The sequence below is a fragment of the Acomys russatus genome, chromosome 28 (genome assembly GCF_903995435.1).
Source record: "Acomys russatus chromosome 28, mAcoRus1.1, whole genome shotgun sequence".
Taxonomy (NCBI): domain Eukaryota; kingdom Metazoa; phylum Chordata; class Mammalia; order Rodentia; family Muridae; genus Acomys; species Acomys russatus.
In genome coordinates, this window is record NC_067164.1 from 24,735,911 (window position 1) to 24,748,591 (window position 12,681).

Sequence of the window (12,681 nt, forward strand, 5' to 3'; positions counted from 1 at the left end):
TTGCCCCGTGTGACTCTGTGACTTCTGCAGAAGTGAAAAGAAAACAAAAACCAACACTTGACGGGACAAAAAAAAAAAGTTGCCCACAGCACCAGCTGCCAGAGGAAATACCAGCGCGAGGGGGTTGGGTTCCACCTACTAGTTATGGAAGTTGTGTCGGAAAGTTTAAGGGTGTTCATCCCATAGAACTTCAGGTTAGACAGAGGAACAAGTGGCCACACACACATTCCTATATATTCAAGTCTTGAAAACTCCTCTGCCATTGGGTATGGGGGTCAGTGTGGGTCATGGGCCGAAGGAAGGCGCTTCTCTTAAAAACGAGTGTAGAGTAACACCGCTACAAAGCGCCAGGGAAGACAGGGCCAGCTCACCACCAGCAGGCGAAAGCACAGTCTCTGCAACCGAGGACCACCAGCGTCCTTCTAAAGACGTGATGGGGGGAGATGGCGTGGCGTGAGACACGGCGGGGAAACAAAGCAACTTTTCTTCAAGTGAAAAGCGTTAATGCCGACAATCCTTTTATTCACATGTATGTTTGAGTGTTTAGAAATGGAACTGGTTGAGTCAATTTTGATATGTGTCATAGCCTGGAGGCAGAAACCTATAAAGGAAGGTTTCACTCTAGGAGGCATAAGGCACTACAGTAGCCTTCCCATTTCCTCCTGCTTGTCAGGAAGAACGAGTCTGTTCGGAAGCTGCTCAGCCCATTGGGTACAAAGTCACTGTTGTACCAAATGCCTGCTTCTGGACACATGTGCATGTGTAGGCATGTTAGTGCATAAGTGTGCCTGTCACCAGGGCTAAAAATGGAGAGTGGGGAAGCCAAAGCCACTGACTGTCCTTTGCATGGTACCTCCCTCCACGAGGGCGTCAAGGCCCGTCCTTCCTTTCTTGGGCCATTAGTGATCCTATGTTTTTCAAATCACAGGGTTTTTAGAATTGTTCATAGTATTAGTACTAAGTATCTGAAAATGTTAAAATCTAGATTAATTGTTTTTGATTTCATATATATATATTTATATTTATGTACATTACACACATTTAAAAAAATCCCACCACCAAAGCCAATTTTCTATAAACTTATCTCTTAGCCCCCACCAGCTTTGATCCTCCTGAATTTGTGTGTTCTGTATCCAACTAGTAGAACAAATTAAATAACTAAATATTAAAATACTGTAATTATATTCATAGCAAAACCAAAAAAATAGACATTGATACAGTATAAATCTCACTGTTTTCAGGTAGATGGCATTAAATGGTAAAGGTTCATTTTAAGCACTTCTGACATGATCCAGTTTTACAAGGTTTAAATGTTAATTCTGTACACTTTTTTAAACCCCCCCTTTTTTTTTAAATAAGCTGTAGTAGAACACAGTGTCCCCAAAGACACACACTTGTTATATTCTTTGCAGAGAAGCTAATTTGGGGTAACATGCAAATATATTTCCATTAACTGAGGCAGGCAGGGCTGTGTCCTGCCTGACACCAGCCGCCTGACCCCCTTTTCTGTGATGCTGAGGTGTGTTCACATGCAGCCCACAGGTCAGTTTATGGGGGCGGGGGAGTCACATAAGAACAACACTGTGGCGGTACACAGCCAGAAACCGATGCTCAGGCCTTTACAGGTTACCTCGTACCCAGCCTTCTGTCCTTGCACACTAGGCCCTGAAGAAGGGCCACAGTATTTTGGTTACTAGCCTATATTAAGAGGAGATACTGTGGGCAACTTGAAAGAAATGTATCAGGCACACAGGCTTGGTTTGAAAGGAAAGAAACATTACAGATAATGTCTCTGAGGATTAAAAAAAAAAACAAAAAACAAAAACAACCCACATTTATAACTGAGAGATGTTAGAAAGACCTTACATAGTTCATTGAGTTAGTGGCTTAATTTGAAGTCTCATGTTACAGGCAATTAGGTCCTTATTTAGAAAAAAAAAAAAAAAAAAAGGCCTTTATACTATTCACACTGTACACAGGTGCTTGCAAAGAAGTCAGATTTACAACCATTTTCTAGAAGCCTCTTTTTTTTTTTTTTTAAGTTTTTGTTGGTTTTTCCAAATAAGGATGAATAGCTCTATAAAAATGAGATGCAAGAAAGAGCTGGGGAGCACGGAGTTTGCTCTTGGAGACAGCTATGCTCTGGGGCCTCAGGCTCTGAAGCGCTCCCCGGAACCCCTCTGCGGTCGTCTTGTGCCTCAGAACCCATGGTCCAATGATCCCTTTGAACTCAACACTTTAAACACTCAGTGTGAAGAGCTGTGTAAACAGAGACTGCTTCAATGCCTGTGGAGCCAAGGCAGGGCCCGAAGAGTACCCCAGGCTCTGGTCTCTTGTCAGCCCCCTCAGTCTCGGCAGTTTCGAGACCCATCTTCTGCCCCCCTCTCATGCTGTAAGCTATAGTAACAGTTCTGACAGACACGCACCGGGGACGAGATTTTCAAGCGCTTGATTTCTGACTGAAATCGGCTGCACCTAAAAGGAAGAGAAGACAGGTTAGTTATAGGTCCTCTCCACAAGCTGCCACTGGCTGAGGACATGGGTGACGTGAAACGGGACTGGAAAGCAGGCAGTCTGATGTCTGAGAGCTCAAGGCTGGAACAATGCCCAAGGACTAAAGGATGCCTACAGAGATGTCAGCGTGGCCATTTCTTTGACCAGAGAAAAATTAGAAAAACAAAACCAAGTGAAGGCTTCCACCAAGCTGTCGGGCTGGGAGCCTGCTGTGGTTTCCACCCTGAGCATCAGCAGCTTTTAAGTGGCTCAGGAATCAGTGCTCTGGGCCAGAGAGATGGCTCAGGGGCACCACAGCTGCACGGTAAGCCAGGGGGTCTGAGTTTCAGGACTGAGCGCCACGAGGGAGACACCGAGAACTGGCAAGTGTCTCTGTCATGGCCGAGGCTAACTTCCCGTTTGCTCACAAGACTGAACGCTCATCTTACTCCAATGCCTGCTTAAATTTGTTTCCTTGTTTTGGATTTATTTCCTACTTGGGAACTGCTCATTTTATTTCTATAATACGTATTAATCATATACTTATTAACAGCACTCAGTGGTGTTTCTACACAATTGACCTTAACCACTCATCGTTTTCTGTCTTTGTCTCCCATCCCCAGCACCCCAACCAATGTGTAGTCATCACTAGTCAACTTTCAGGTCAGGCTAACACTTTTTAAGTCTCAATGCACAGCCTTGAAGGTGTTTGCACTGTCATTCTCTGCATGGCCTGTTTCACTTAGCACAATGTTCTCAGTTTCGTTCCTTCATTCTTTAAGGCCATACATATAGGCACATTTCATTTCTCTTGGCTGTATACCCAGGGTAGCTGGGTCATATGGCAGTTCTCATTTTAACTTTCCACACCCAGTGTACTAATTTACATGCCACAGCAGTATGTAAGAGCCTATTGTCCTCGTACTTAGGAGCATTTGTTGCTGTTTTACTGGTGACAGCAATTCAGACTAGGGTCAGATAGAATCTCACTGTTGTTTTGTATTTTCCTGATTGATACTATTATTTTATATATTTAATGGTTATCTGTAAAGTAACTATTTGGATCACTTATGCAATTTTTTTTTTAATATTTATTTATTTATTATGTATACATTGCTCTGCCTGCTTGTACCCCTGCAGGCCAGAAGAGGGCACCAGATCTCATTATAGATGGTTGTGAGCCACCATGTGGTTGCTGGGAATTGAACTCAGGACCTCTGGAAGAGCAGACAGTGCTCTTACCCTCTGAGCCATCTCTCCAGCCCCCCACTTATGCAATTTTTAACCTAGCTCTTGTGTTCTTGGTTCTTCATGTACTCTCGACCCGAATCCTGTGATGACTAGCCACTAGATGTTTCCTCCTGCTCTGGAGGCGGTCTCCTCACTGGCTCAGCACATCCCTTTTCTGCGCAGAACCTGTTGGTCTGATGGCATTCTGTTCATCATGCTTTGCTTTTGGTGCTGTGGCATCTGATCTAGGAAACTGCCCAAACCACTATCTGTGCACAAGTGTGTGAGAAAGGGAGGCAAGGTTTCTCAGGGTGTAGCCGTGCCTGGCCTGGAACTCACAGAGATCTGCCTGCCTCTGCCTCCTGAGTGCTGGGATTAAAGGCGTGCACCACCAGCACCAGGCCTAAACCAGATTCTTAAGGTATATCTCCTGTGTTTTCCTTTGGCGCATTTAAAGCTTCTGGTCCTACACCGAGGTCTTTGATCCATTTGAGCTGACTTCCACACAGGGTAACACAGGGCTACAGTGCAAGGGCTTACCTGCGTGCCAGCACATTGTCCCATCTATATACTTTTATCCTGGTACCATGCCACTGTGGCTATCATAACTCCTTTTGTTTCCATTTTAATTTTAGGATTGTTTTCCCTAAGTTCTGTGAAGAATGCCATTATTGGTATTTTGAAGGGGACCACCATAATCCTTAGTTTTCTTTAGGTAGCATGAACATTAACATTAATTCTCCTAGTTCATGAGCCTAGGAGGCCTTCCAACATTTTACTGTTCTCTTCCATTTCATTCTCCAGAGTTCCACGGCTTTCACTGTAGGTGTCATTTACACGTGCGTGTGTGTGTGTAACATGCATGACAGAGGTCAACCTCAGGTATTCTTTCTCAGGAGTCATACTTGTTTCTTGAGACCTCTGCTTAGGCTGTGCTGGGGCCGCGTGAGTGCTCAGCTTTTCACATGGGCCCCGGCTCTACCTCGGGTCCTCACACTCTCAGGACACTTTGCCATCTGCGCTGTCTCACTGGCCAGTCCCTTCCCAGTTGTTTATTCTCAGGTATGTACGCGCACGCGAGGACTCCTTTTATGGTGACTGGCTTGCTTTCAGCACTCACTGCTTTCAGCTGCTTCGGTGAATTAGGAATTTGGACTTTAGAGCTATGCTCCCGAGGAAGTGTCACGTTACACTTCATACTATTCACGTTTTTATATTGAGATCTGCATATCTCATGGAGTTGCATTGGTTTGTTTTAATTATCAACCTGACACATAAGTCACCCTGGAAAAGTGAGTCTCCGTTGAGGATCACCTCCATCCAACTGACTTGTGGGCATTGATATAGGAGGGCCCAGGCCACTGCGGGCACTGCCATCTCTGGGCAAGCGGTCCTGGACTGTAAAAGAAAAGCTGGTTGAGGATGAGCTGGAGGAAGCAAGCTGTTATGTGGTGTTCCTCCATGGCTTCTGCCCAGTTCCTGCTCAGGCTCGGGCCCTGATTTCCCTCAGAAAGTAACTGCTGGTGTAAGCCAACCAACCCTTTCTGCCCCAAGTTGCTTTAGTCACGGTATTTATCACAGCAACAGGAAAAGCCGGTTGGGACGGGTTGATGTCTCTACCACTTCCATGAAATGGCCTTCTCAGGGGAAATTCTATCACTGAGTCTTGGAGTATCAGTGATGTAGTGTTGAGTTTATGCCAGGTAAGTATCATAATGCAATCTCCCTGTGGCTTCTCTGGCTGGTGTTAGTGAAGCTGGGTCCAGGGCCTACTGGATGAAGGCTGGGGAGAACCAGCGCTGGTGGGCGAGCATGAAGGGCATGCTTTAGTTCAGCCAGGGGTGGAGCTCACGTGCCACTCCTGCACAGTAGTGGTGGCTGCTAATGGTGCTGGACATTTCCTCAGGTGCTGCTGCTGCTGCTGCTGCTATTGCACATGTTAGGACCTCTGTCACTAGCTGCCCCAGTGCTGTGGAAAGACCTGACTGGACAAAGGTATGGGCTCAGCTGTTTCAGAGAAAGAGCTGGGGGTGGGCCCTCGAGGTACCTTTGTCAGCAGGATGTGGCCGGATAATGTCTGTTTCTCTGACTTATGGCGCGGACCAACTTAGCTGTGGCGACATCAGCTGTATTCCTCTTTGCTGCTACCACGGCCATGCGTGCTTAGAGTGGGACTGCAGGATGGGCGATGACCTGGAAACTTTTCTCTTCCTGATTCGGAAATGCTTGCAGGAGTGGGTCAGAGTGGAATGTAAGTATCTTTGGCCAAGTTTGTCTCTAGGCATGCGCAGGCTCCGTGTCCCAGGGCACAAGCCACGGCTAGCCCTGCTGCAGTGCTAAGACGACTTTGGGAAGGTCGTGTGTGTATGGGAACAAAAGAGCCGCAGAGTTCTTGGTAATGTCTGGTGGCCGCGTGCACAACAGCCCTCCTTCTGTCCTGGTGCCTTTTAAAAACTAGTCCCAACTGGCCACATCCGAGGGCAGGCTTCACCATCCTTGATGCATCGTCCTTCATCTCTGTGTGCCTGCGTTTGTTTTTCAGTGCAGTGGTCCCAACACTTGGTGTCAGACCCACTCTTCTGACAGTGTTTGGATCCTGAGGCAGCTATGCAGTAGCCAGTGTGGCGGAGTATTTGTGGATTCTCATGGGGGAATATTTAGGGTATTCTCACCCTGAGAAGCCCTCAATTTGGATATTGGGGCTTTTTCAAGATAGCTCCTGGCTATAGGCTCCTAGGGTTCATAGGGAGATGAAATGAATTTCTTTTTCAGTGATAGACCTCAGGTGTTTTGGCTAGCGAAGCTATACGCCTGTAAGGAGCTCCCCAGCCAGGAGCTGCCGTGTCTGCCTGAGCTCTGCTCCGCTGAGCCCCCGTGTCTGTGCTAGGTAGACAGCCGACTTCCTTCCCCTGGCACCTCAGCAGGTCGGGCCAGTGGGGTGTGCTGGGATGGTTTCTCCTAGAGTGCTTTTGTCTCAAATCTCAAAGTTTCTGTTTCTCTCCTGTTGGTTTCCAGCGTCCACTTACAACCACTCACCTTGGTAGGTAGCTGTACCCGTGATGCTTTGCGTTTTGTTTGAGAAGCAGATAAATGCTAGGTGGTCCTAACCTTGGCTATCACACCAGTCTTGTCCTTATATCCTTGACCATTTTTATTCTTATGGGACTGGAGATGGAGCCCTGGGACACGACACTGTTGGGGCTTCATAAATGGGAATACAGGGTGTTGCAAGGAGACTGTAGACTGTGCCCCAGAACCGCAATCGTTCCTTAGAAGCAATTCTTTGCCTTTTCTTGTGGAGAGAAGTACTTCCATAGGCTACTGAAGATGTCCATAGTCTTTAAAAAGCACCACAGGTTTCTTTTCACGGACTGAAATAGCATCGGGCACGGTGCTGTCACTTTTAGATTGGACTCTTCTTACAAGACTAAAGATGCAGATTTATACAGTTTGCCTGGCTGAATATCCAGAAAATAAACCAAGTGCTTAGGAGGCTCCCTGCCTGGCTGTGGATTTTGTGTGAGCACTGAGGAAGGAGGCAGTTCCCAGCAGCAAAGAGCAGGAAGGCTGGGGGCCAGGCTCTCTACCTTCCTACACAGCTCTCTTCCAGGCCTGATTCAGGCCCCGTCGCTGCTTTGTCAGTGCTCACAACAACCTTCAGCACACATGCCAGCCATGGATGGTTTAAAGAATTACCTATACTCAATAATTCGAAAATACTATAAGGAATAGTGGTGCTCCACCTGTAATTCCAAGATAAAGCACACTGCTATGAGACAGGAGCCTCTGCCCTACCTCATACAAGATCCAATCAGAAATGCAGGCAGGGGCGCTCCAGCTAATTATCTTGCAATGGACTTCCCAGAGTAAGGGTTTACAACCGTAGGAATTCGAGCACCTTAGCAGAACCCCTGCTATTGTCTGTCTCCGCACTTAACAGCGCTCCCTCCTCGCAACAGCTCTAAAGGTGAGCGAGCTATCTTTACCCCGAGAGAACAAGCTCAGAGGGCTTCAGTGGCTGAGGTAACAATGAGCACTTGGTCCGAGTCAGTGGAAAGGCCACCCCCTCACCAGAAACCATGTGTTGCCTAGGAAACGGCAGACCCTGCTTTAGAAAATTATACATGTGTTTTCCATGAACACATCTGGAGTGAGGCAATGTGAGCGGGGGGGGGGGGGGGGGGGGGGTCCAGGGGATCTCTTCTGGGCATGCCAGGCTAGGCGGCCTGGATGTGTAATCACGTGACGGCAAGCTCATGCTCATCCTGGGCCAAGACAGACTCTTGCATCATCATAACCCAGGGCATGCTCCAAACAGATTAGAAAGTCAAGCTTCAAAATATTAAAATAGTTTCCATATGACCAAACTTAGGACACCAACACACACACACACACACACACACACACACACACACACACACACACACACCCCTAATAAAGTGCAGCCACACCAAAATGGAAATATAATAAGTCACAGGCTCGCAGGAGCTATGTGCATGACAATGGAAGATCCTGAGTCTGGAATATAGAAAGAATTGACAGTCAGGAGAGAGAAAAAGGCCAGAGAGACAGACCTACAAGGAAAATGGAGTTTCCCAACAGGCATCTAAAGAGACCCCCAACACCTCTAGCATTGAAGTGAAACCGAAAGACATGTTTCCTTAACCTTCAGATTGGCAAAAGGAAAAAGGTTCCGCAAATGCCATGCACGGCTAAGAGTTTGGGAGGTTTTGAGGAGGCGATGCACCAGGACTGTTGTGAGAGTCATTTAGCAAGACCCAGTTAAGATCCAGGGTTAAGTCTGTGGGATGTTCTAGTCCGTCTCCTGAGAAGGAATCCAGCACTGAGACCAGATCATATTGTAGCATTTGCAAAACCGAACGAAACCATCAGGAATGCTTAGGAGGTGAGTCTAAGGGACATAAACTCCTACAAAGTCTTGCACATGGTTACAGCAAATATACCAGAAGGATGGCTATTTGTGAATGCATTTAAAAAAATGGAGTACAGCTTCACAGAAGAGCACAAACAGCGCACAGCTTAAAGCTGAGAAACATGGGGGCTGGAGAGATGGCTCAGAGGTTAAGAGCACTGGCTGCTCTTCCAGAGACCCTGAGTTCAATTCCCAGCAACCACATGGTGGCTCACAACCATCTATACTGAGATCTGATGCCCTCTTCTGGCGGACAGGTGCATGTGCAGGCAGAAAATAATTCTTAAAAAAAAAAAAAAAAAAAGTTGAGAAACAACACAACACTGTGTGTAGAGTGACAAATATGGAGGGGAATACAGACTCATGGAGAGTAAGGTCCATCAATGAAGGTGAAGGTGTGGGCACCCACATACCCTGTGGGCCTCTAGAACTCATAGGACCAAATGCACATATCAGGGTGACAGGTATTTGATGACTATTTCTGTACTTTCTATGAGAGAAATAGCTCATAATTATAGAAAAAGAAGAGCAAAAGTGAAAATTGGCTTATATTCAACCACCACCACACAGAGCCCATCAGACACTGCAGGGCCCAGCAATCAGCCTGCACCTGTAACAGGTACTCCGAGAACTCACTTCTGACAGAAGAGTTGCCCACAGTTCCTACAATGGTGCCGTCTTTCTGTGAGGGAGAAGCGCACGGAGCATCCTGAGCAGCTGTCGCCACCTTCGTCCTTCACCCAGTGGTCAGCGGCTGAACGGCCAGGCTGGTCACTCACAGACCAGCTGAACACTCGGCCTCGACTGTCACCCACAAGGATTCGGCTGTGATCCCTGTACAAACATGGAGAAGAGGGCTCTGGTACAGGGCTCAGGGTGTGCAGGGGGGTGGGGAGGATGTTCAGAGGGGAGACCCCATTCCCTCAAAGGAAATAAGGGAGAGAAAAAGTAAAACTGAGCCTGGAGTCTTTCCATTTCAGTCTCCTTTGGCTCAAACTTGGTTCTGTCTTTGAAGCACACAGACCGTCCTGTGGTTTATTTGTTAGTAATTCAACTTGGCAGTGGCAAGCTTCAGACCAGAAGAATGAGACCAGCTAGCTACACAGGATATACCATATATCTCAAGGGACTTGGTTGAAATATGGGTTCTCAGCCAGGCAAAATGACCCAGAAAGGGAGAGGGACTGTGAAAAATCCTGGCACTTACTTGGAGACACCCAGTGCAGTAACCTCAGCTGGGTGTGCGTTGTCCTTTCGATCAAAGGCCGTGTGCATAGTCAGCTTGCTCCTGAACACCAGCTGCCGCTCCCACCGGTACCCTGGAATGGTGACATGGAACACAGACTCAGCCTGCGGAGCAATGTGAATCGAGGTAATTTTGGGACTGTGGTTTCTTGTTTAAAAGATGCCTAGCTTGATCTACTGGAGAACTGTACGAGGCCTTTGTTTGTGGTCCAAGCACAGAGCTGATCAGGGGTAGGGCTGGACCCCACAGCCCACACACACAACCTGTCAGTCACACCCCTCACAGGTGGGAGAAAGACACCAGGCCTCAAGTTACCAGGTTTCAATTTGCTGTAATTTCGTGCTTCGATGGGGTTTGGGTGGGAGTGGGCGAGGGGGCCCTGCAGGTGTGCTCTGGTCTGGCCTTCAGAATAGTTGACAAATATGAAGCCATCTTTCTCATCGAGACTCAGCTGGTCAGACCAGCGCCTGGAGTCATCTGAGCCACTGTCGTTACACCACGTGGCTGTGGCTCTGCAGGAGGATGCCCGGGGCCTGTGGCTGGCGCTGCTGGGTTGGCTGGGCGTATCTTTGGGGTCCTGGCTGACACTCGGCTCTTCTGCTTCAGAATCACTGCTCTCTTCATCCTGCGCTTGCTGCCCTGGGTGAAGCATTGGGAACACAGAAAGAAGGTTGCAGACACATCAGTTTACATTGGTTTACTGTTCTTTTCCTCTAGTAGATGGTAGGCACAACAAGCAGCCAAGTATTCCATGCAAGACCTCACACAGTAGAGCACACCCGAGAAAATCACAGTAAAGCCCAAAGCACACCCCACCCCCACACACACACAGTCTGGCTCCTCACAGTAGGGTCAGCACACGCCACTGACTCTACTTAAGCCCATCTTTCTACAGCCTGTGTCCACTGGTGTTACCTGTCTCTGGGCACACAACTTTACAACTTCTTCTTAGTCTAAACTCTTACCCAATGCCTTCTCCTCCAAGAACCTCCTTCCTCTTCCGCACATCTTCCTGATGTGCCTCGTGGTACCCAACATCCTTCTAAATGATTACCTCAGCACTCTCTCCAGACACGAGCTTTGCCCATGGCAACCAGGAGCCATGCGACTTGATCTGGAATCTTCTCGTCGCCATTTTACATTCCCTACCTCCTTCAACACCAACTCCCAACGGTGTGCACAGAGGGAAGCGAGAGAGATCCACAGGGCGCGCGCGACTGCCGGCACACTGCACATACCCACTATTAGCAACAAATGCTACTGATGAGCCTTCCCACACTAGCCTCAGCGGCTTATCCTCACACCCTGGGGCGCCGAGGGACAGCTTGGATCGCTAGTGCACCCCCAGCTTCCCAGCTTGCCTTCCTCGAGTCTCATCCCTGGATCGCTGTTCAGGACTGTTTTCTTTCCCGTTTGCAGAACGGTGGCAGTGTGAATAGACACGGACCATGACACACACCTGCCTGTCCACCCTGAGGATGACCCTTCTTCCATCTTCACTCAGTGACTCACTTTTCAGTGGACCCCGAAATCCAATGCCTTAGATAAGGCGCACACCCCCCCCCCAAAAGTTACTAAATCAAAATTTCTGAATGTTACAATTCTCCCTCCCACCACTTCAGGTAACTTCTTCTGGGGCTACATTGAGCCGGTGGGAATTTGCATCATCAGTGTAATGCAAGGATTAAAAACGTTCTGCTGAAAGATTGCTTCTCTGACACAGAAAGCAGACACTTTGTGCTTATGAGGACAAACTGTGCCCTCCGCCTTCCCTGTAGGAGCTCCCTATATCAACCAAGCACGTGGAGGTCATTGGAAGGCCATCAAACTGAAAACTGGTTCTTTCCAGCAAGCCATTAGTGACAGACGGGGAAGGGCAGCTTCTCTGAAGACCAGCAACATGGGCAGGACACGGCTGGCTCTATGGGGCTGTCCCCAGTCACTCTGTAGAGAAATCACCTGGCCTTGTTTCACTGGAGAATGTAAAGGGTAACAGACTTCAGATGGAAGCAACAGTGCCTCCCACCCCACCCCACCCCCCAGCAGGAGCGGGCGGGGTGAGTACCGTAAACTACTTAAGAGCCTGGCACGTTCTTGTCTTGGTCCACAGTGCAACCTACAAGTTGGGACAGCAGCTGTAGAACTGAGGCGAGGAGCTGCTAGAACTAACACTGTGCACCCCAGGACACTTAGAGAAACTGCTCCTGTATTTAGCTAGCTTGCAATGTAGACATCAACTAAGTCTGTACCACTAGGAGGTCACTGGTCACCTACTGCAAATGTGGATACCCTGACCACAGGCACTACAGCAGCAGGCACAGTGCTGTGTGTGGCGCCAGCCATGCCTGTTAAAGCTGTTTGGTGTGGGTCTTGCCACGGAGACCTAAACAAACGGAATGGCCCCGCGGTTGGTAGGCGTGTCAGATACCTAGCTGGGCTTCAGGGCAGCCTTCCTGCACTTCCAGGTCTTCAACAGGCTCAGGAGCTGGTGTTTCAGGGACTTGTAGAAATTCCATCCTCCAGAACTGCATGGAAATAATGTGGAAATAACACCACTCAAACAGACCGGAAACAGTGACCATGTTACCTCATGAAGGTACTCTGAGGGTTAGGTGGGTAGCTCCAGTGACCGCCTAAAAATGGGTTTTTCTGAACCCCTGAGGCCAGTTGCCTCACCATAGGGAAAGAACCATGGCCCCAAAAAATTTAAACTGAGTATGGCCCCCCAGAGGGTCATGAATTTGTTTGGTTCACAGTGGGTGGACCGTTACAGAAGGAT

At 48.3% G+C, this 12,681-nt stretch overlaps 1 protein-coding gene across 1 annotated transcript in view; it reads right to left on the reverse strand.

Annotated features, from left to right (window-relative positions):
* Nucleotides 1–2,201: 2,201 nt before the first annotated feature.
* The window catches only part of Wdfy3 (WD repeat and FYVE domain containing 3), a 223,573-nt gene continuing 213,093 nt past the window's right edge, over nt 2,202–12,681 (reverse strand). Inside the window, exons 63-67 of the mRNA XM_051170516.1 lie at nt 12,331–12,427; nt 10,218–10,541; nt 9,864–9,975; nt 9,293–9,490; nt 2,202–2,475 (exon numbers count right to left, since the gene is read on the reverse strand). Coding sequence (XP_051026473.1) covers nt 2,346–2,475; nt 9,293–9,490; nt 9,864–9,975; nt 10,218–10,541; nt 12,331–12,427 — 861 coding nt within the window. The 3' untranslated portion in view covers nt 2,202–2,345. The remainder of the gene's footprint in view (nt 2,476–9,292; nt 9,491–9,863; nt 9,976–10,217; nt 10,542–12,330; nt 12,428–12,681) is intronic.